At 32.2% G+C, this 22,845-nt stretch overlaps 12 protein-coding genes and 1 non-coding gene across 13 annotated transcripts; 6 read left to right on the plus strand and 7 right to left on the minus strand.

Moving 5' to 3' along the window:
- Window positions 1–164: 164 nt before the first annotated feature.
- Window positions 165–1,145, minus strand: CBR1 (cytochrome-b5 reductase; the record flags this gene model as incomplete). Its single annotated transcript, XM_041552477.1, has 1 exon — window positions 165–1,145. One exon carries the CDS (start codon window positions 1,143–1,145, stop codon window positions 165–167), a length of 981 nt encoding a protein of 326 aa, XP_041408411.1.
- Window positions 1,146–1,731: 586 nt separating this feature from the next.
- On the minus strand, window positions 1,732–3,036 carry PKP1 (protein kinase PKP1; the record flags this gene model as incomplete). Its single annotated transcript, XM_041552478.1, has 1 exon — window positions 1,732–3,036. One exon carries the CDS (start codon window positions 3,034–3,036, stop codon window positions 1,732–1,734), a length of 1,305 nt encoding a protein of 434 aa, XP_041408412.1.
- Window positions 3,037–4,063: 1,027 nt separating this feature from the next.
- Window positions 4,064–5,131, plus strand: GVP36 (Gvp36p; the record flags this gene model as incomplete). Its single annotated transcript, XM_041552479.1, has 1 exon — window positions 4,064–5,131. One exon carries the CDS (start codon window positions 4,064–4,066, stop codon window positions 5,129–5,131), a length of 1,068 nt encoding a protein of 355 aa, XP_041408413.1.
- A 318-nt stretch (window positions 5,132–5,449) lies between these two features.
- Window positions 5,450–5,521, minus strand: KABA2_10S02178. The gene has a single exon. It is a non-coding gene; the product is annotated as a tRNA-Gln (tRNA).
- Window positions 5,522–6,570: 1,049 nt separating this feature from the next.
- Window positions 6,571–6,993, plus strand: APQ12 (Apq12p; the record flags this gene model as incomplete). The annotated part of the gene is made up of 1 exon (XM_041552480.1): window positions 6,571–6,993. One exon carries the CDS (start codon window positions 6,571–6,573, stop codon window positions 6,991–6,993), a length of 423 nt encoding a protein of 140 aa, XP_041408414.1.
- A 413-nt stretch (window positions 6,994–7,406) lies between these two features.
- TED1 (Ted1p) lies at window positions 7,407–8,846 on the plus strand (the record flags this gene model as incomplete). The annotated part of the gene is made up of 1 exon (XM_041552481.1): window positions 7,407–8,846. One exon carries the CDS (start codon window positions 7,407–7,409, stop codon window positions 8,844–8,846), a length of 1,440 nt encoding a protein of 479 aa, XP_041408415.1.
- Window positions 8,847–9,039: 193 nt separating this feature from the next.
- Window positions 9,040–11,529, minus strand: NOT3 (CCR4-NOT core subunit NOT3; the record flags this gene model as incomplete). Its single annotated transcript, XM_041552482.1, has 1 exon — window positions 9,040–11,529. One exon carries the CDS (start codon window positions 11,527–11,529, stop codon window positions 9,040–9,042), a length of 2,490 nt encoding a protein of 829 aa, XP_041408416.1.
- A 1,265-nt stretch (window positions 11,530–12,794) lies between these two features.
- Window positions 12,795–15,257, plus strand: PDC2 (Pdc2p; the record flags this gene model as incomplete). Its single annotated transcript, XM_041552483.1, has 1 exon — window positions 12,795–15,257. The coding sequence occupies one exon, from the start codon at window positions 12,795–12,797 to the stop codon at window positions 15,255–15,257; it is 2,463 nt and encodes an 820-aa protein (XP_041408417.1).
- A 179-nt stretch (window positions 15,258–15,436) lies between these two features.
- On the minus strand, window positions 15,437–18,337 carry VPS41 (Vps41p; the record flags this gene model as incomplete). The annotated part of the gene is made up of 1 exon (XM_041552484.1): window positions 15,437–18,337. One exon carries the CDS (start codon window positions 18,335–18,337, stop codon window positions 15,437–15,439), a length of 2,901 nt encoding a protein of 966 aa, XP_041408418.1.
- A 383-nt stretch (window positions 18,338–18,720) lies between these two features.
- TFB5 (TFIIH complex subunit TFB5) lies at window positions 18,721–18,939 on the plus strand (the record flags this gene model as incomplete). The annotated part of the gene is made up of 1 exon (XM_041552485.1): window positions 18,721–18,939. One exon carries the CDS (start codon window positions 18,721–18,723, stop codon window positions 18,937–18,939), a length of 219 nt encoding a protein of 72 aa, XP_041408419.1.
- Window positions 18,940–19,284: 345 nt separating this feature from the next.
- Window positions 19,285–19,632, minus strand: PET100 (Pet100p; the record flags this gene model as incomplete). The annotated part of the gene is made up of 1 exon (XM_041552486.1): window positions 19,285–19,632. The coding sequence occupies one exon, from the start codon at window positions 19,630–19,632 to the stop codon at window positions 19,285–19,287; it is 348 nt and encodes a 115-aa protein (XP_041408420.1).
- Window positions 19,633–20,138: 506 nt separating this feature from the next.
- SHU2 (Shu2p) lies at window positions 20,139–20,972 on the plus strand (the record flags this gene model as incomplete). Its single annotated transcript, XM_041552487.1, has 1 exon — window positions 20,139–20,972. The coding sequence occupies one exon, from the start codon at window positions 20,139–20,141 to the stop codon at window positions 20,970–20,972; it is 834 nt and encodes a 277-aa protein (XP_041408421.1).
- Window positions 20,973–21,496: 524 nt separating this feature from the next.
- Window positions 21,497–22,075, minus strand: SED1 (Sed1p; the record flags this gene model as incomplete). The annotated part of the gene is made up of 1 exon (XM_041552488.1): window positions 21,497–22,075. The coding sequence occupies one exon, from the start codon at window positions 22,073–22,075 to the stop codon at window positions 21,497–21,499; it is 579 nt and encodes a 192-aa protein (XP_041408422.1).
- Window positions 22,076–22,845: the final 770 nt, after the last annotated feature.

Raw genomic sequence — 22,845 nt, forward strand, 5'->3', positions numbered from 1 at the left:
TGTTGCTGTTTTACGTTTATCTACAACGATTGTGTTCTATTTTATTTTATCTCCTGAAAATGATTCGTAGCTAGTTTCTACATTGTCTCGTCAAATACTATTCGCGAGTGGATTATATATATATAATTGTATACTGTATTAATAAAATATCTATATATATATTTCTAAAAGACAAATATTTGATCTTCCATCTTGGAGACTGGCTTACCCTTGGTGTAACCCATTGCTACAGCCATTCTCTTAACCGACGAAACCATTCTAGGTGGACCACACAACAATAATTGTACGTCATCTTCATCCGATGACGCAATCTTCTCCTTTAATAATTCAGGTGTAACATAACCAACACCACCTTCCCAATCATCACGTTCACATTTATCAATCAAATAATAGACTTTGATCTGATTAGGTCTACGTTCACACAATTCATCTAATTCATCCTTCATTAAGATTTCGGATTCTGCACTATTACCGTAAATTAAAGAGACTTGTGTAGTATCATTTGGATCATCGGCAATAGCCTTCATGATCTGATACATTGGCGTAATACCCGTACCACCACAAACCATTCCTAACTTCTTACGACAATTAGCAGTATAATCATAACCTCCTGCAGGTCCACATACTTCAATCTTATCACCGACTTGTAATTCACCAACAAGCTTGGAAACATTACCTGTTGGGTAAGCCTTCACTAAAAGGTCAAAATATCCAACAGCTTCATAATCTAATGAAATTGGAGTATATGATCTCAATAATTTTTTATCATTAATAGTGGCTTTAATTGAAATGTGTTGCCCGATTGGTAATCCCAAGACATAAGAATCAGAAGGTAAACTAAATCTATAAATGGAAGTCTCCTTCGTGATTTCTGTCTTGGATAATAAAGGATATTCATGGAATTCTCCCTTCACAAGGGCCTTTTTGTATTCTTTTTCATTCTCGTCGACTTCATCTTCAATAGTGGAGATATCAGTCTTATACTTATGAGTCATCTTATAAAATATAACGATACCAACTGCTACAATTAAGAAAAAAATATCAAATTTCTTGGCATTTTCTAAATATTTAGATATTCTTTCCTCATTGAAAATGTCATTATCTTGAGTGTTTGTATCGACAAACATGTTATTATCTTGGTCCATATTGATTAATAATAACAAAAAGGAAACAGTGACGAATAGAGAGAGAGATATAGGTAAGTTTTAGAATATATGAGAACAAAATCTTTAAAAAAATATGATCTTGATTTATAGTCGAAAAAATAAAACAAAATGTTTATAATTGACAGGTGTGAACGGGGAGGTTAAAAGGAATATGAAAACAGTTGTAGATATGGTAAATAAAAGGAAACAACCTCTATTAATGTTCTGATGAGGGGAGATGCTTCTCAAATAAGGCTTCAAACATATGCATGCGACCTTCTTTGGAAGTTCGAAATGTCGACACCTCTTTTTATATTTTTCTTTTTTCTTTTTCGTTTGATTCGTATAATTTCGCATCTTTTGACAGTCCACCGCGAACATATAAATTTTGTTCAGTGAGAAGGGCATGATAGATAGAGTGATCGTTTGATACTTAACCAATGGTGCGAAGAAACGTTAAGACACAAAATTGCCTTTTGTCTATGGGTGTTGTGCAGGAATATTATGAATATAAAAGGATACATATATATGTATGTTCTTGAATTAATACATAACTAGAACAATGCGTTAGAAAATTTACTGGTCTTTAAGGCTCTGTGTTGCAGTCAAGCATCTTCTCAGTGGGTCCCGTTAATGTTATATAGACATCTGTACCTCTTCCTGCAAGACTTTGAATATCTATCTTCCCACCAAATAAATCCAGGTAAGTCTTACACAATGGTAGACCAAATCCCATTCCTGCAATATTATGCACAGTCTGACCTGGTAACATTTGATCCTCGGCAACTGAACAATGGATATCGTCTATATCTTTATTCTCAGTGGAGTCATTAGTCAAAGTTGGGTCTGTGGTAGACGTATATGAGTAATCAAAAATCTTGCGCTCGAGAGCCTCCGGAATACCACCACCGTAATCTCTTACACGTATCAAAACTTTACTAGGTCCAGCTTCAAAGATACTCACTTCAATATCTTTTGGATGTGTATTATTTTTTGCAGAACTTTCAATTGTGGCACGCATTGAATTTTTGAGAATCTCTGTCATTAGATATTCCAGTATGATTGGTATACAAGAGAATTTGATATCTTCACCTTGTGTGAATGTTAAATTGATCGGTTGATGATCATATTTTAATAAACATAAATCATTAACAAATTCATATATTCTTGTAATGAATGGTGCCAACGGGACATCCCGTTGAACAATCCCTACTTTATTTTGAGAATCATTGAGTCTCGCTTGAGGCCTTCTCTCTTGTTGTGATATTAATTCAACATAATGTGTAGCTAACAATTTCATTGTAATACGATTCTTTAAATGTTCATTAAGGAAAAGGAAAACGGAATTTTTGGGGAATGCCTCCATGATCTCTGTCATCCCATCTGACAATGTTTGTAGAGTGTCCTGATGATCATCGAGAAATTGGCGTAATAATACACGCATTTTTTGTCTATCATATAAATCATACGGAAATTTATTATCTAATAGAGCAGTTAAAGTCTTTAAATATAATGCGTATGTTTGTTCTATTTTGGGGTTTAATATGGCAATATAAGGTAATTGTTGCAATGCTGTAAGTTGTCTACATGTATAAGTTAATAAATAATTCATAATTTGAATATTTAAAGTATATAATTCACTTGAAGGTAACGGTCTCTGTCTATGCTGAGTTAGAAATGCAAATGTTAAAGCGGGCACACGTCTTCTTGAATAATCCTGTATCAATGATTCTATATTGGACCTGATATTATAATGATCTTCAAAGGTTAAATTTGCAAGTACAGATTGTGACACATCATTTGGTTTTCTTAATGATGTAAATATATGGAATGATCGTTGTTGTAACCGAAAACTTGCAGGGCGCAAGATCGTATTTGTAACATATAGCATAGTACCGGGTATCTATCTATATCTATATCTATCTATACCTACACGTCGATATTCTCTTGTAGATATCCCAATATAGTTGTACTATTCACTTCCATCATCGAGCCTTGCAGTTTATATATGAAAATATATGAAATGACCCAATGACTTCCCAATGAGAGTGTCATCATCATCAGTTTGGAAATTATTAATCACGCGAAGCCGGCAGAACGGCACAAAGGCCGATGACTATTTTGTATTCCCTCGCCCTCCCGCTTCAGTAACCAGAAATGTTTGATAAAGGAAAAACATACATCCTGCACTATATATATATATATATATATATATATATATATATACCATTATCATTATCATTAGAGATACAGAAGACTTAAATGTCTGTACTTCACACACATCTATATGTATGATTGTGATAGGATTCCCGTGCTTGCAATTAACCCACTGATCATTACTCCAGACGTGCTGAACAAAAACGAGTCACCGCCAGTTCAAGCAAAAATATAACCACAGTCTTGGTAACGTACCTTAATAACACACTTTGGCATGTTGATTGAGCATATGAGAGATAATAACAACAACAGCTCTTAAAAGCGTGTGAGTCGAACGGTATTATTTCCCTGTCTCTCACATACACACCACCAAAACGTGCATTACCCGGAACATCACTGGACACGACAGCCAACAATATCGCAACGCTACTATCACATATTGTCCCATCGCATATACAATATATATATAGATGGGATGGATGGATAGACAGCTCTTTATCGCGTCGTGTACAGCCTTTTTTTCTGCCTGTCTCTATGGACAGCGAAACAGAGAAAGGGAAAGCGAAAATGGGAAACGTAAGGGTTGGGGGCTAGCAGTCCCTGGAAGGCTGTGGCTACTTCTGCTATTAATATAACTATTTATATATGTATATATAAGTGATACATTTCTTAGTTTGGGCGATTTTTAAATCAGTGTATTATAGTAGATATAAAGAATCAAAAAGTATATACAGATCTCTGCGTTAATTTCACAATCAACAATGTCGTTCAATTCATTCAGTTCTAATTTCAGTAAAAAATTTCAGGAATTATCTACTTCTGTGTCTCAAAAAGCAGGGGAAATTTCAACTAATTTACCATCATTAGCTCAAAATACTCAAAGATTGGTTCAAGAAAAATTAGGTCAAGTAACTGATATCTCTCAATTACCTCAAGAATATATCGAATTGGAGAAAAAAGTCGATACTTTAAAATTAACTTATCAACATTTCTTACAAATTTCTTCAACTTTTGAAAACGAATCCTACGATTATCCAAAATACGTTAATGAATCATTAAATGAATTCTCCAAAAATGTCGCTACCAAAGTTTCTGAATTATCTCATGCAACAAATGCATCAGAAGCTCAAAATATCTTGATTTCACCAAATGCAACAACTGAACCAAAGACTTTAAATTATGCGTTAAGTAAAGTATCTTTACAATCAAGTGAACTGTTCGCTCAATTACCTTCTGCAATCTCTACTCCGCAAGATCATAAGACAGCTGCAACTTTATTAAGCTTTAGTGATGTTCAAGCTAAGATCGCTCAAGAAAGATTAAGACAAGATACTGTGATTCAAACTAAATTTAATAAACAATTGCGTGAAGAATTGGCTGGTGCAATCGATGGTGCTAACAGAGCAAGAAAGGATGTTCAAAATAAGAGGTTGAAATATGATGTTGCTAGATCAAATCTATTGAATGCAAGACCAGAAAAAGAAGCCTCATTAAGAGTTCAAATGGAAGCATTAGAAGATGAATTCGCTCAAGCTACTGAAACTGCTACTTTAATCATGCAAAAAGTATTGGCTAATTCTGGCTTATTAACTGATTTGAAACAAATGGCTATCGCTGAAAAAACATATTTTGAAAACTCTGCATCTTTAATGAAGGAATTCATTGAATCAAATGATTTTGACGTTAACGATTCAAAGACAAACAGTGAATCTGCCACTGCAGGTGCAGATGCATCAACTGCAGAACATGATATTTCTGATGATCTTGATAATGAGGATGAAGATGATACTACTCAAGGTGGCATTAAGATGAGTGTTGATGACAAATAGTAATAAACATTTTTTATTTTAATTTCTATATTGTATGTTCATATTATTGATTATTATTATTGATTATTATTAAAATATTTAAAAGTATCAAAACAAATGCAAAAAATAAAATATTATTTATACGAATATATACACGCACATTTACTTGGCTCATTATATCTAATTATCACTGATTATCAGAGTGGGTTCATTGTTAATACATGCTAAATGCTTATATCATCACATATAGATGACCTTGAGCTTGACACAAAGAAAAATAAAAACATTTCCTTGAACTTTCAGCGGCTAAGATTGGATTATATCAGAGATGCAAAAAATAGGTCGTACCCGGACTCGAACCGGGGTTGGTCGGATCAAAACCGACAGTGATAACCACTACACTATACAACCTCAAAAGTATAGTACTATTAACAAATATTAATATATTTGAGAATAATAAAAATGAAGATTTTCAGTCATTTCATTTTTAATATCCCTTATATTTGGGGTATTTGTTGTTAAAAGGAGTTGCTGTTGTTAAACAGCTCATCCTTTGTGTTTAGTAACGTTGAACTATGTAGCTCCAATAAACCCAATGTAGGGGAAACGAATACTACATTATGCAGTATATATCACGTGTTGCTATATATACGGCAGTGCAGCACACTCTAAATTATACTTGTCGGAAATATATTATAAGAGGGATAATGACCAAGGTTATGATCTGATGCTAGATCCATCCCGCAATGATCTAACGGTAGGTTCATCCCGCAATGATCTATTGGTAGGTTCATCCCGCATCAACTTAATAATATATTACTTACGCCACCGTTGAGTGAGTTTATAATTACGACAACAAGAAATCCAACATATATAAATGGAACAATATTTCATTTATGAATATAACTGTTTCCATAATTTACTTTATATATTTTTATATAAGATATAAAAAGATCAGGCGACCATAAATTGATTTTGTAATATAATAAAATTTGTTCAGTTAAATAGAAGATGTCTAATATCCAATTTTCCCATTAAAATGTTCTCTTTATATTATAGTTAAAACCTCTTTTTATGTCATCTAGTAAACATTTTCACCTCATTGATTACGCTGCGCATCATCGTGTATTGTAGTGATATCTAGTGATGAGACATATTAGTGAATGTGTATAAAGGAACGTTTTTAACCTATATTGAAATTAAGTATGATATATATCACTCTGAAGTTCCCAATTTTTAATGTTTTTCATGAAAATCGCATAATTAATATTTGTTTAAAGCATTCATTCTACGGGGCATCGATTTCTAATGACAAAAAAAATAAAGAAAGAAATAGATAAATTCCGGTGTGAGCGATAACGTCAAATACAAAACAAACTATCCTTACATCTACTAAGCACATGTAAAAGCTAATTGAGAACTATATAATCAAAAGAGAGCTACACAAACTACCACACAATATGAACTTTGAACAACAAGGTGCCCCTTTGGAGCAAACGTACGAAAGGTATGTCGTGCTAACACTAAGATACCTTATCCAAGGTTTACAATTCATCATCCCGTTGGTCACCAAATTCAGTAAAGAAAACCCTACTTTTTTCTTAATACTGACTACTTTGATTCTGTTTTACATTGCATGGAAGGTAATCAAGAATATATTTAACATTTTGAGAAGATTATTCCTGTTATATTTGTTGGTTTTAGTGGTGTCTATACATTTACGTGGTTGGGACCAATTTATAAACAAAGATGTACCATATATTTATAACACAGCAATCACAACTGACAATGCTTACAAAGTTGGTCTAGGAGTGAAATTCCTTGTATTTCAATTCAAGTTCTATCTAGACTATCTGTACCATTCCGTTGAAAACCTGTCATAAAATTTTGGATATTTGATCTCAGCTTACTCCGACGGGTCACAAGTATCTTAAATGCTCTATATGTGGGGTGTTTATCCTGCTTTATTATGAACTATTTAATATTTTTATTAATCACATATTTATGTACTTTAAGCTTTCATAACAATATTGATATTATAATGCTATCATCATTCATTCGAGCAAAATGGCTTAAGAGCGAATTATGCGGTACGAAGTTTTCTCCGTTAATATCACAAATAGATCGTGCCCGAACACGTTCAATAAAGACGAAAATAAATGGGTGTCCCTCGTAAAATACAAAAGAAATGAAAACAATTTGCAGTTAAATCTTATGTATTAATAAAGAAGATCTCTCCATTCTCATTCCGTTAAGCAATTTAGGCCAATTCTGTTCAAGTAGTAACAACCTGGTCATGTTGAAATTTTATTTGAAACGATTTGCTATATTTGCGACCGTTCTAACTGTTTTGGTTAATATTTACACCTACACCTACCCTTCTTTAGACCCTGAAAATTGTTCGTGGCATTGTTTCGATAATTCAAGGTTAACTACTTTACCATCAGATGGTGGATTGTTTGAAAAATTGGATTATTATATTAGGCGTTATTCTGATGACGTTATCAAGACGTATTGGACTTCTGAGACAGCATCACCAAATGATGAACAAAGGGTAGACGATGTTCATATGATGGCATTAGGTGATCCACAAATTAAAGGTGTCTGGCATAATACTCCATACATTTCTAGATTAGACACCTTTGGTAATGATTACTATTTAGGTCACATTTTCAAAACAATGAAGAAAAGATTATCTCCATCTCATGTTGTTGTAATGGGTGATTTATTCTCTTCCCAATGGATTCCAGATTCAGAATTTTATAATAGAACAAGAAGATATGTCGATAGACTATTTAATAGAGATATTTCATTAATTGAAGAGATTAAAGAGAGTAATCATGTTGAAGAAAATGAAAATTTGTTTGTTGTGGATTGGAATAAGTGGGCTGACAAGTTCAATGATGATTTAGAAGGTAATAGAGAAAATTTCAATTTTGGTTATAAGGATGTCAAATCCTGGTCTAATGATGAAGATTATCTCTTTGTGAATCTAACTGGGAACCATGATGTTGGCTATTCTGGTGATGCTACATATCAACATTTAACAAGATTCAGTACCCTTTTCGGTAAGGATAATTTCTGGATTGAATATGATACGGAGACCGATCATCCATGGAGATTAGTTGTTTTGAATGATTTATTATTGGAAGGTCCAGCTCTTCAACCTGAATTTATTGAGTATGATTGGGAATTCCTCAAACAACTTGTAAATCAAAATTTCACTGGTAGTACGATATTAGCAACACATGTTCCATTCTTCAAAGAAGAGGGGCTATGTGTTGATAAAATAGAGGTTAATTACTATCCCGAAGTTTGGGAAAAAGAGCCATACAAGGCAAATTTGTTAAGGTCTCAAAACCATATAAGTGAAAATACTACTAATAAAGTCTTCGATATGATATTCGGGAATGGGAAACCAGGTATGGTGTTAGTAGGACATGACCATGAAGGTTGTGAAGTTATCTATAATAAATTTGAATCAAATAATACTTGGGTTGCCACCAAAGAACCTCTTGCAGATGCTAAATACCATTTACAAGAAATTACTGTTAGATCGATGATGGGAGAATTTTATGGTAATACAGGTCTTGTATCTGGACACTTCAATGAAACATCCAAAGAATGGGAATGGAAATTTACACTATGTCCATTTTCCATTCAGCATGTATGGTGGTTTTCAAAGGTCTCTGCCATTATCACTTTATTGGCATGGTCAACATTAGTTGTTCTTTAAATGACTATCAAATATTCCTATGTATTATAATATATATATTATCGATAATCATAACATAAAATAAATTCGGTAAAAATTAAATAATGGTATGCGTCTTATTAACAGCAACTATGTGTTTAACGATAATAGGAAATGAATAAATATTTAAGTTACAGAATTGTTTTTTTTAGAAATAAATAGTCATGATGGATATTTACACTTTCCCTAATTTTAATTGTTGTAGCAATTGATGACCATGAGATAGGTCTGTATCGGCATCATTATTAACACCCATTGAAGTGTTAGCTGCTACATTTTGTGGGTCTTCAAGATCCCACAATTCTTCTATTGGAAGAGTACTGTATTCCAATTTGAAGTTGACTTTCTCAATAACTGTCCAAGTATCTAATTTAAAAATTTTAAAATCACCAATTTCAAACTTTTCATTAGAAAATTTAGTTTCACCATCTCTAGAAAACCACATCGTTTGTCCAATTGATATTTTCCAACCACGTTGTCTTAAGACGGTCTTTGCAATTTTTCTTTCCAAAGGAGTTACAGCAAAATAATAGTTATAGAATAATGTAAACATTTCCAAACCTTTAAAATGTTCTGTTATCTTATTAAAGGATAAATCATTTTGAGTCGTATCAATACCACATCTAATAACATCCCATTGATTAGTAGATCTAAATGCATCTAGTGGATTTGGAGGGTTCACCCCAGAAGGGGCATCGTATAAACGATCCATGCAACAAAGATCCACACTTCTTCTATAACCTCCCAATTTACCATCATTTGGAGATAAATTGTTATTATAAATTTCATAACCCATAATAAATTCTTTGATACCATTAGGTAACCCTAATGTATCAAATGCATTTTCATAATTAGATTTCAAAGCACCACGGGAATTTTCTTTTATAAGTTTTTGTCCGTCTGTTAATGATAATATATTCTTTGATAAATCAATATCATAGTTTTCTAAATCACTATAAGCCATTGAAGGTGTCAATGGAAGATCCAAATCTTGTTCATAATCTTCCGATTCATCTTGTTTTGATGATTCTTCTAAAGAAGTTGGTTCATTTGATACAACTTCATGTTCTTTGTTATCGGAAGTAGAAATTCCATCTATAGGTACTTGTTGTATCGTATTATTAGCTGAATTATTTAAGTTAGTTGGATTTGAATGAGTTAGATTTCGATGGAACTGTTGATTATTTTGATTCACAGCTGCGGCACCTGCAGCTAAGACAGCAGCAGCCGTGACAGATGTCATTGATTGTGGTTGATTCAAAGTTTCAAAAGTGTTTGTTTTTGATTTATCCGATAGACTAGCTAACGATGGTGTATTCAATGTAGGGGTGCTGTTATTACTGAAAAGTTTACCTTCATTAGCTGGTGTTATTGTGGTTCCATCAGGTAAAGATTTCTTTTCTAAATCCATATTCATTGCAGCCGCATCTGACCATTTCAATTCACCTGCAGGTCTTGCTGGAACAGTGACAGGTTTGAAAGTAATAGTATTTGGTGAAACTCTATTAGGTGTCGGCGTTTGTGGGGTTTCATTAACTTTTGAACTATTAATCGGCGTACTAGTTGTTTCATTCTTTGATGACGATATTATTGGAGCAGTTGATTTAATCGGTAGCGGACTACTTTGTTGATTTGGTTCAATTGACATTTCTCTCTTTGGCGACCCACCTCTTGGTGTTGGATCTGCTTTAATTGATATCGTTGGTCCTTCTGATAAACTTTGAGCAGCTGCATTTTTAGCAGCTAATTTAGCAGCTTTTTTAGCATCTCTTTCGAGTCGTCTTAATTCCTTTTTAGATAATTTTGAGGAATCTATATCTTGAGACATTGACAGTGAAATATTTGTATTATCATTATTATTAGTTGTATTGTCATCATTATTCATTGTGTTGCCAATATTATTTAAATTTTCTTCATTTCTTAAAGCAAAAGATTGTGAAACTTCATGAGCGATAGCTTCATTTGAATTTAAATCTAAATTGTCATAAATTGATTCATCTTCAATAAACCCATCGTCTTGATTTGATTCAATATAATAATTAATATCATCTTTGATTTCATTAACATTTTCAGGATCCAATTCTTCATTAGCTAACAATCTTAAAGCTAATTCCATTTGTTGTTGATGCCATCTGTATCTAATTTGTAAAACTTTTAAATTTTCTATTTTTTCTTCATTAAGTATCGAAAAAGATTTTTTTTTCTTATTTAATGCAAATAATTTATCAATGTCTAATTGCAAAAGATCATATTGTCTCTCTAATTCATCAATTTGTTGTGATAAATAATTTGAAACTTCTTGTCTTTCTTGTTCTTCTGGATCCAAAATATCTGATTTTTTTAAACTAATATTTGAATAAGCTTTTTCTTTTGAAGCTTTTTCCACAGCTTTATATTTTTCCATTGCAATTTCCACTAATTTTCTATAATTTAATAAAGAATCTTTATCTTTAATTTCTGGAGACCCTTGCCACGATTTAATTTGTTCTCTTAACCGTTGTAATTTTTTCACTTCTCTTTTCAAATCTGATTCTAATTTATCCTTTTGTGAAGGATTATTATTACAAGCATCATGTCTTTCATAATAAGTGTCGAAGATTTCCAGACCTTCATTAATCTTTTTAAAGACTTTATCGACTTCCTGTTGTAACTTCCTATGTGCCATAATTATTTTCAAAATATCCTGTTCGGGCTTTCACCTAGCTGCATAAGATCTGATGAAGATATAGGTTTAGTAAAAATAAGTTGTAAGCAAAACTTGGAGATATATTTGTACTATTATTGGTTTTCTTTTTTCTTTTTGAGTCAAATTCCCTAAAAAAAGATTAATAAAAAAAATAATAAAAACTAAAATAAAATGTAAAAAAGTTACACGATTCTTTTCAATAATAATTAAACGTGATTGAAATATCTTCTTGTTCTTTTTCTTCTTATTCTTTAGGTTATATTAGATAAGTTAACGTTCTGCTCACTAAGATATTTTTATAGAAACTACCTCTAGTAAATTCAATCAAAATTTTTCACACTCACACAAAAAAAACTGAATATAATTAACCGGCACATACGCTGTGAAAAATTTGGTAAGAGCGATATATAATAGCGAGAGCAGCAAGTAGCAACGGCAGCAGATTCTTTTGGCTGTCTGCGCGTGGTCTGCCGAGGTCTGCCGAGCGGGCGGGAGGGAGATTTGTCTGTTTCTGCCTGTCTGTTTCGGTCTTAATTACGTTAAATTTCTACTATTGCGTTTCGTGCCCAGTGACATGGTACATGTCATGGTGCTGCGATGACGTGACATTTGATTCGTGACATGTACTACACCGAAGTGGATGATTGCGTTCGTTATATATGGGTATATAGATATACGTATGTATAGAAGATGGGTGGCAGAGACTATCACTGTTCATTGTAAGTATGTACTGTGGACCTGGCTAGTAATAGTGTTGTCTTTACACAGGCTGCTATATGCTATAAGCATATACTATCATTATACTAATCATTATACTGATCTTTGGCTGTTGCATCATCGCTTGATCTTTTATTTCATTTATGAATTTTTCACTTATTGACGCACGGCGAAAGAAAGAGAGAGGGCAGATAAACAGCGAAAAAAATCATATTATTGATAAAATACGTATATAATATTACGAACAAACAAATATTAACTATCAGATGACGATATATACAAACATTATATAATAATATTCGAATTTAGAATATAACGTAGTTAGAACAAACTGATAGCATTTTCATTTATTCTATTCTATTTAAAAGAGTATACTCGTTGCTACTACTACTACTACTACTACTACTACTACTATTGTTATATTTTATTATCAATCATCTGCATCTGCATCTGCATCATCATTTTACAAAAGTTATTTATCTCTCTATCTCTCTCTATCTCCTTAATCTTATTAATATATATGTACTATGCTCTCCATAGAACAAAGGTATAATATCTGTCTGATGGCTGAGACTCATCCAAAATGGACTCAACAAGAATTAGCAAGATGGGCTTATGAAACGTTTCAATTACCAAAAATTCCATCACAAGGTACAATATCAAGAATTTTAACTAAAAAATCCACTTATATGAACTCAAAAGAACATGAAAAGGATGCAAACAGAATAAGAAAACCAAATAATTTATTAGTTAGAAGAATCTTACAAGAATGGATTAACCAAAGTTTATGGAATGGTATACCAATTACTTCACCAATTATTCAAGAAACTGCGCATGCCGTATGGCAAAGAATTCCTGCTAAATATAGAGAAGGAAATGGTTCTTTTAGTTATAAATGGATATCAAATTTCTTAGCCAAAATGGATGTCAATATCTCTATCTTAGATGAAGAAATGCCAAAGACACCAAAAATTTGGACTTTTGAAGAAAGAAGTTATTTAAAAGAATATTTTGCAAAATTACCTTCAGCTGACGTCTTCACATTAGATGAAACTTTTTTAGCTTATAATTTGCCCTTAGATTATGCACAATATGAAATTAGTAGTATACAAAGAAAAGTTGAAGTCGCTACTGTAATGTTATGTGCTAATTTAGACGGGACTGAAAAATTAAAACCTTTAGTAGTGGGGAAATATGATAATTATAAAAGTTTTAGAAATTATTTCCCAAATGAACCTATAAATTCAATGAATCAATCTTCATTAGGTGAAAAAATGGCTAAAAAATTCGACATTTCATATCAAAGTAATACAAAATCGTGGTTAACAAGTAATTTATTTCATGATTGGTTAGTTCGTTGGGATAAACGTTTAGTCGCTTATAATAGAAAAATTTGGATAGTACTAGATGATTCATGTTCTCATAGAATAATAAATTTACATTTACAAAACATAACATTGATATATACTTCTGCAACATCAAAATTTTTACCATTAAATTGGGGGGTATTGGATGAGTTTAAAACAAGGTATAGAATACAACAATATAATGCACTGATAGATTTACAGAATAAATACGAGGAAAAGACCAAACGCCCTTATTATATTAGTTTTGAACAAAGTGAATTGACAATGTCAAATGCTTTCAAATTTATTAAAAACGCTTGGGATGAAATCCCATTAGATACTATTAAAGCAAATTGGAAAAGTTCAGGTATTATCCCACCAAATTTAATTCACCTTAACGAAAACATTAGTATGGCTTTTAAGAAAAATGAAGCATTAGAGGCTCAATTGGACGATTTATGTCATAAATATCGTTGTGTTAAACAATGGGAATATGATATGTTATTAGATTTAAATATGGAAAATAAAAGTGCAAACTTCTTAAGTATGGAAGAACTTGTTGAAAGTTCTATTATAGAGAAAATGGAACCAGGTGACGATATTGTTCCTAAGACTAATAATAATGAACAAATAAAAGAATCAGATAGTGATGACGACGACGACGACGATGATGGATTAATGGATCTTCCTGGAGAAGAAAATCTCAATGATTTACCAATAATTAACCAGAATAAACTACAACGATCAAATAGTATGGCAGATTTCAATTTTGCTAGGTTTGCTGATAATATTACTAAATCAAATGGTCTTCTACCAAATAGTACACAAACAAATGATACTACTAATATATTAACTAATCCAGCACTTGTAGACACGTCAATGGATCAAAATTTGCAAAAATTCCTTAATGAACCTTATTTACAAGACATCCAAAATAATTATTTCAATGTTAGTAATTTGATTGATAGACCTAATTTATTTCTTCCAAATACAGAAACTAATATACCTGATATCGGAATAGACCTTCCACAAAATGATTATTTAACAAACGTCTTTGGTAACTCTATGAGCCCCAGCACAACATCTCCAAATACAAATTCGACTTTACCAATCAATCCAAATGTAATTAATACAACAGCTCCAAATTTTGAACAATCTCCAATGCCAAGTATAAGTAGTGTAGGAAATATAAACAGTACAGCTTCAGGAATGAACAATACACCACTAAATATGTCTGTCAATTCTGTTCAAAGCTTTGATGTACCTGATTTAAATCGTATATTACATGAAAATCAAGATAATGCTGTGAACAACTCAATAATTGATACTCATTCTACTGTTACTTCCAACGGTTTAAGTCCCGCACCATCAAGAAATATCGTGATAAATTCAAGACAAACTAATATTGAAGTCGCAAAAGCGTTATACACAGTTATCCTACATTGTGATGGTACTGACCTAAACATTTCTAAAAGCAGTCAAAGTGAATTGCGTGCCACTTACAGGTCATTATTAAAACAAATCCGAAAGACAAAACCGCAAAGTAATAAAGTCAAAAAGGCCATCAATGAATCAGCACTGGATAGTTTTTTGAATCAATCAAATCAAACTATAAATTTAGAGAATTCTGCCAACTTTCTTTAATCGTGGGCTCTACTTCAACAAAGTATACATTGTTCCAGATAGAAACATATAATTTAATATTTCCTGAGCATATGGACATATATTAATATTAAGCATATATAATATATACAAATACATAAATTAAAAATTCTTAGACAAAATATTCCACGTATCTAGTCAATATTTATTCCGAACTGTCCTTATGCAATTGTTGATTCTGAGTTAGGGTCACACAATCTCCCATGTGTCCGTAATTTGAGGAGGTTGATTGCATATTTGGAAGTATCATCGTCCACAATCTTTAACACGTTTTCATTAACTTGGTAGCTCCTTTTAACTTCCAACAATGTGTCAATTATGGGAGGTGCAATTTTCTCAATAGGTTGTTCATCATTTATACCTTCTACAACATTAATATATTTATTCCCAATATAACTATAAGAGTTAAGAAGTTTTTCAACGAAATTTGGTTTGTCCATGGTATATTCTATTAAGAAATCCCACAATTCTATATCTCCCCAACTCCTGATATATTCTATTGCTAACAAAGGGTCATTTAATTTATTAACAATAATAGACAAAGCTTTTTTAGTTTCACCAATTTTCCCCCAGAGGTAGATTAACTCAGAGTATAACCCATCTTGGGTTGAACAAAGTTCAATTGCCTTATCAATATTGTAGTGTGTTTTATTCTTCAAAAAATCTAGCAGGGGTTTCTTATCAAATCTAGAAAATAGGTCTATCATTTCGTTTTCATAGACTTTCAGTAGGTCAGGTTCAGTAGAGTTAATTCTAAGCAAGATACACAACAATAATTTATCAACATTTTCGTGCGCTCTGGAATAATCCTTGAACTGTTCAATTACAGTTTTCAATGATATAATCTTTCTATTTTGAATTATCAATAAAATTGGTTCCCAAAAAGTTTGCTCTAACTCTAGGATTGACAAATTGTTTACGACAGAATTTCTTAATTTGGAATTATTGAAGGCCGGTATCAATATTATTTCCATCAACCTATCCATAACCTGTGGCAAAAGTTGAGGTTCATTCTGAAGGATACGTAAAGTTTTAGGATCTTTAATGTTTATCATGTAGGGAATAGCTTGGGAGTATTTTTCAGTCTTTAAATAAAGGTATATGAGTTGGTTAACATAGAATATCTCGAAGTCCCCACTTTCTGTCTGTAATATTTTTAATCTTTCCTCTATAGTTTTAGAATCAAATAAATCTATTGGCCAATGTTGTATAAATTTGCTGAACATTGAAGTTTCATACTTATCTAGAGTATAATTCAAAATAAAATCATATATGGAATTTGAACGGTTTAATGTAAGAGGGATAAAATCTGCAATCTGCAAAAGTTTATCATCTTCCATATACATATTAATTACTTTGTACCATTCCTTATTGAATAATTCATCAATAACTTTATAATGCTCGTTACCTTTATCATCTCCCAAACCCTTAAATATTCTAGTCATCGCAGGACCCACCTCATCGAACTCTTTTTCCTTGAGTAACTGTTCAATATAACGTATACCAACTTTTGCTCGTTCAATATCATCAACAACATACTGTGCAATATTCCATGCATTATAAAATTTTCCATTCGCAATGAACCAATTATAATGATCCATTAATGTTAATTGTTGAATTTTAATTGCGTCAGAAGTACATATTAAGTAATATTCTGATGGACTGTCTCCATTTTCGTGTATATGTTTCCCCAGATGGTAGTCACCAAGTGATAGTTTTTCGTAATCCTTACAAACAATTTCGTCATTATATATTTCACTCCCATCGATTAAATTAAAAATCTGTAGTTGAGGTGGCAAATGTTTCAATTGCAATTCATTTTTATCGTCAAATTGTTTTTCGTAACCTAAACAGAGTAACTGATCGTCTTTAAAGGATGCAATACCAGCTATTAGTAACGGAATCACAAAATGGTACTCTATATCTACATCCTTGTCAGGTATTCCTTTAAAACTCGAGGCTGCGCTTGATATAATTGATCCAACATTTCCATGGATAAACCCATCCTGAGTATTTTTTGTGGCTACTGAAATTTTAAAGATCCAAATATTGTCCATCCAGCCAATAATGATCCTATCTCTTTCGGGGATATGAATATGTGGTTTAAATATTTCAAAAGGATTGTTATTCTTGTCCAGTTCTGGTAATTCTACATGTAATAGTGATGTCTTGGTAATCTTATCAAAGAAATGAATCCCACTAGAAGTGAACCAAAAAATAATGTCTTCAGTTCTGTTAATTGATAAAATTGGACCATCGCCTTTAGAAATTGTTATATCAGTTTTATTACCTAACCAATTTCTTTGAGAGAGAATAAGTTCACCTGCCATTCCTCCAGATATGAACGTCTTATTGGCTACATAATCTGTATCTAATACGACAGAGTTAATTGGTCGTTTGAAATCATATGCAATTAGATTTTCTGATTTTATATCATTGACTAAACCAGTTACAATAGTACCATCGATGGAAGCAGTCGCAAAGCTCACTCCATCTGTGTAAATAGAAAGAATAGATGATCTGTGACATTTCAAAGTGTCTATCATTTCAAAATGGGGAGTAGTAAAATACAACATCCCCGAGTGAGTACCAAATATAAATATTGAATCATGGAAGTTGCAGGCAGAAATAGCATCCCTTTCGAATAATTTAATTGGTAATTGCTTGATGCGAGAGTATATCAATAAGGGAGGTTCTTCATCTTCATCTTCATCTTCATCTTCATCTTCATCTTCTCCAATATCTGTCTCGGAAACATCGCTGTCTCCATCAGAGTTGCCTGTATCATCATTTGTGGTGTGGTCCTCAATTTCTTGTAAGCCCTGGTTGACGTTGCTATCTTTCGATAATAATAAGTTTGAATCTGATTTGATCGCCTTCGATTCTGAATTGGAATTCGTCAGTTGAGAGTTATTTGTCTCAATCGTTTCTTCCGCCTTATCTACTTTATCTGAAGTATGTTGAAGTACTTTATCACTTGTAACTATATCAATGTCACTTGAAGTATATGTGTCATTTTTATTATGTGAAATAGTCTCATTTGTTGTATGTTCTTGGTTCATATCCTCATAGGTTTATTCTATTTAATACAGATTATCTTGCAAGTGTTGATGATAAAAGTAAAAATTATTATCGCAACCTGATAAATATAAGCTAAGTAAACTAAGGTAGAATGTTTATTAATACCTTAAGTCTTGATTGAAATGCATGCAATAAAAGTCTCTCCCATTGACAGAATATTATTGTTTTCAACGTATGAAGGGAACCCCTCTCAGCGCGACCTCTAAGAAAAGAAAGTTAAACTTTCTATAGTAGAACTTTTCACTTGAACATTCATTAAGAAAGTACAAAATAATCCCTTTGAATTCTTATTCGAAGTGTACATCGTACGTTATCCTGAACAGCGAATACACACACACATACACATTTACGAAAATATATTACAATGGCCAGAGCTAGACGAGGAATGCTACTTCAATGTGATCCTTCGATAAAAGCATTAATTCTACAGATCGACGCACAACATAACGATATTATACTGGAGGAACTTGATGATACTCATTTATTAGTGGATCCAACGAAAGTCGAATTTATCAAGCACGAGCTGAATAGATTACTATCGAAAAATATCTATAATCCAACGGAAGAGGAGGAAGAACAATAAGTCAGACGAAAAAGCTGAAAAAAGTTCAAATATTTTTGTTATATATTAACAATAATATTATATAATCGGAATACAAATACAAGTTAGGGACATGAGGAAGATACTTCTTTTCTTTCCCGGATATAATATTTTATTGGACAGTCATTGTTTATCTCCCGTTCCAGTTCAACAATACTACTGAAACGTCATAGGATTTTATATATATAAGTATAAATATACATATAGGTCATCCATTTTAATTCCATATTTTTTAGTATGTTGAAAGAATAATGAAAACAAAAAATATCATAATCAGAGTATATTTACATGTTATGATGGTGCGTATTTTCTGTGTTTCCCCCTTACTCAGTTATCATTATGATCATCATGTTTTCCCAATTTCAACTCTTCTCTAATTTTGGCCTTTTCAGCCTCTACATTTATACCAAATTCTTCTTGTAATTTTTTCTCTAGTTTAATTCGTTTCTCAAGTCTTTCTTTCTTCATTCTAGCCAATTCTGCTTGAATTTCATACCTTTCCTTCGGAATCTTATTCAAAGTTTCAGGGTCAGGCCAAAACCCTGGAACATTCAATTTCTTATCTGTATCAGTACCAATATAATACATGACAGCCACTGGAGCTAGGAGACAAAATGAGAATCTAAAGATTTCCAGCTGTGACCTTGTATATTTGAAAGGTAATCTAAATTTCATTGTATATGGATAGTAATACTTTGAAATAAACACGGTTTTGATAATATACTTATCGAACAGTATAAAATAGGATAAATTGATCTCTTTGTATATGAGTTAATGATCCGTTTTTAAGTAATTATTGTTGTAATTATAATAAACCTGCAAGGGAATTTTATTTGCAATTTCAAGAAGTCCTTAATTCCCTATAACTTTTCGCTGTTTGTTTTGTCATTTTCTTAACAACACCGAAAATTAAATATATATATGCTCAATTAAACAGTCTCCGCGCGCGAGCTCAGTATAAAATCACAGTAATCCTAATAAGAATGGATATCCACGTTAAACTTAGAAATATCCGATGGGTTTATTACGTAGATTGATTGATGTTCTTAAGTAATAGCAAGTATTTTATGAAGTAATAACTATGCCGAACTTAGTTTAGCTAAATACTAGTGTAGAGAACTATATCCCGACAGATATTTTCCAGTGAGGGCAATTTTTTATTTTATTTTATCTACTACTACATGGATAAAACTGTCAATTACTCAGAATTGTTTTCTCAATTGTTAGATAATGAAGGAAATTTCAACAATTCCATGCTTACATTCTTATATTATATGTTTCCTAGGGACCTGTTCATTCGAGCGCTATCACTTCTTGAATCCAATGATATGATGATATATATTCTGGAAGAGGCTATAAATAATGACAACTCAGTAATAGCAGAAGCTCAACGGACAGCTACATTAGCTGATGAATCCAACAGTGCAAAAAATACGATTACAAGTACAAACACTACCGAAGATGATAAACAAGGTGCTGTTCCACCATTGAACGCCACGATACCCATAGTAACTGATTCATTGGGGGAAAACAATCCGGGTGAAATCGAATATATGAATGGATTGTTGAAGGATATATACAATGATGATGATTATCAATTATTATATCGATTAATTGTTAAATCTGATAACGAACCGCCGATCTATGTTGATTTGAAGGATTGGACATGTTCCTGTTCTGAATATTGCGAACTCTTCTCTCATGAAATATTTTCTAATGAAGGAGAAAAGAAGGATGTAGATTCTGCGATTCAAGATCTATTGGTTACTGAAATTGATGATATTGAAGAATTTAAAGATGATCGAATTGGACAATTGGATGCGCATAGTTTCTCTAAACAACAATATTTCAAGATTGATAAAATTATGTGTTCGCATTTATTGGCTTATTCTATTTTATTGCGTTCATCTATGGATATTTTAAAATATTTTGTTCAAAAGAAGTCCAATGTGTTACTGTTTCGAATAACCAATATTGATGAATGGTTAAAATTGCATATAAATATTATCGTATAACTAATAAATAATAACTTGGACGCATATAGTTAAAATTAAATTGAATTGAATTAGATTAAAAAAAATTATATAAATATAATGTAAATGTGTGTATATTAATTAAGATATTTTAAAATAAATTTTGAAGAAATGAAAAAAAAGAACTTGGAAATAAGTATTGAGACATATGTAGCGAATATATCAAAATACAAAAAATTGTTCGTTCCTATAATAATTCTTATCTTTTATTGTTTTCAAAACAATAAGCAAAAAGAATGAAGTAGAATGCAGTAAAAAATGAGAAAGATCTTTTTACCAATGATCTTATAGATTTTTTCAAAACAATGGAAAAATCATTGACACTGGCGATGGTGTTTAAAGGAACAACAATCTTACGAACGATTGGAAGAATATGTGGTTGATGATGAAGGACATAAAAAAAGGAGTTGAAGATGAATGTGTGTGTATGTGTAAGAAAAAGAACTACTTGCTAATTAAGTTAAGCAGCAATTTTTAAAAAAATATTTTTACTATTAATCTATCAATTATAATAGTAAGTAAGCACCGATCAAACCAGCGACGGATGGGATCATAGCGTTAGCGGCATTGGCGTCGATGACGGAATGAGTAGAAGAACCAGCAGCCTTAGTAGAGGAAGTGACTTGAACAACCTTAGTAGTGGTTGGTTCAGCGGCTTGCTTGTCGGTAGTCTTGACGATGGTACATGGACAATCAGTGATGGTCAAAGTGGTAGCACCGGTGACGGTGTAAGTCTTACTGTTAGTGATGATTTCAGTTGGTTCTGGACAGTAAGTGGTGAAAGCAGTGACGACTTCAGTGACGGTGAATAATTCGGTGGAGTTGTAAGCTGGGTGAGATACTACTGGAGCAGAAGTGGAGGAGATGTAAGAGGTAGTAGAGTTAACAATTGGAGCAATTGAGGAAGTAGTAGAGACTGGGATGTCGGTAGTGGTTTCGTTGTCAGCGGCAACAGCAGAAGAAACGATAGAAGAGACAACAGTGGAAGAAACATCCTCGACAGCAGAAGAAGAGGAGTTACTGATGACAGCCATAGCACTTGTGGCAAATAAAGCGGATGTTAATAAAGTAGAAGTGAATTGCATTGTAATTATAATTGAGTAATTGAGCGAAAGGACAGATGTAATTATATTTGTTCTTGATGATTTAATATTTGCATATAAAAAAAATAGATAAAAAGAAATTAAATAGAACTACGAAACAGGAAAAGTAATTATTTCAAGAAAGTAAATGAATTAGTCGACCTTTTTATATCTGAGATAGCTGAGATAGGAAAACAAATTGAAGGAATTTTGAATTGATGAATGTTCAAGTAATAAATGGATAAGTTCCTTTTCCATTAGATTATCAACCATTGCCTCCTCTCCCTCTCCCTCTCCTCTCCCTCTCCCATTTCCCATTAGAGGAAATAAACTACTACAAGGAATCTTTAACAAAAAAAATTCCAAGGCCAAAACTAAAAATAATTACAATAGCAAGAGAATATTAATAGATACGTCAAATTCTTTAGTTTATGATAGCAGCAATTTCCTTTTACAAAGATAAAACTAACTTGGAACTGTAAGCATAATCACGTAAAGAGTAATAATAAGTTTGCAGTCTCCTTAACGATAAAATACAGTACTGTATCGTTGTAATTGGGCTTGGTCCTTCCAATATGTTCATATTTAATTATAGAGTTGAGCGCACGCATAGCATAATACAATGAAGTTATTAATTATAACTTCATTGGGTGGGTGGGCCCTCTGTCAATTTCTACGAGGTCACGATGAGTGTGAGTATTTTTCAGTTAGTTACTTGTGTGGTTCTATTTCCCTTACATGAATAAAACAGCTTATGGCACGGTAATAATAAC

Source organism: Maudiozyma barnettii, assembly GCF_903064755.1.
Source record: "Maudiozyma barnettii strain CLIB 1767 genome assembly, contig: KABA2_10, whole genome shotgun sequence".
NCBI classification, from domain to species: Eukaryota; Fungi; Ascomycota; class Saccharomycetes; order Saccharomycetales; family Saccharomycetaceae; genus Maudiozyma; species Maudiozyma barnettii.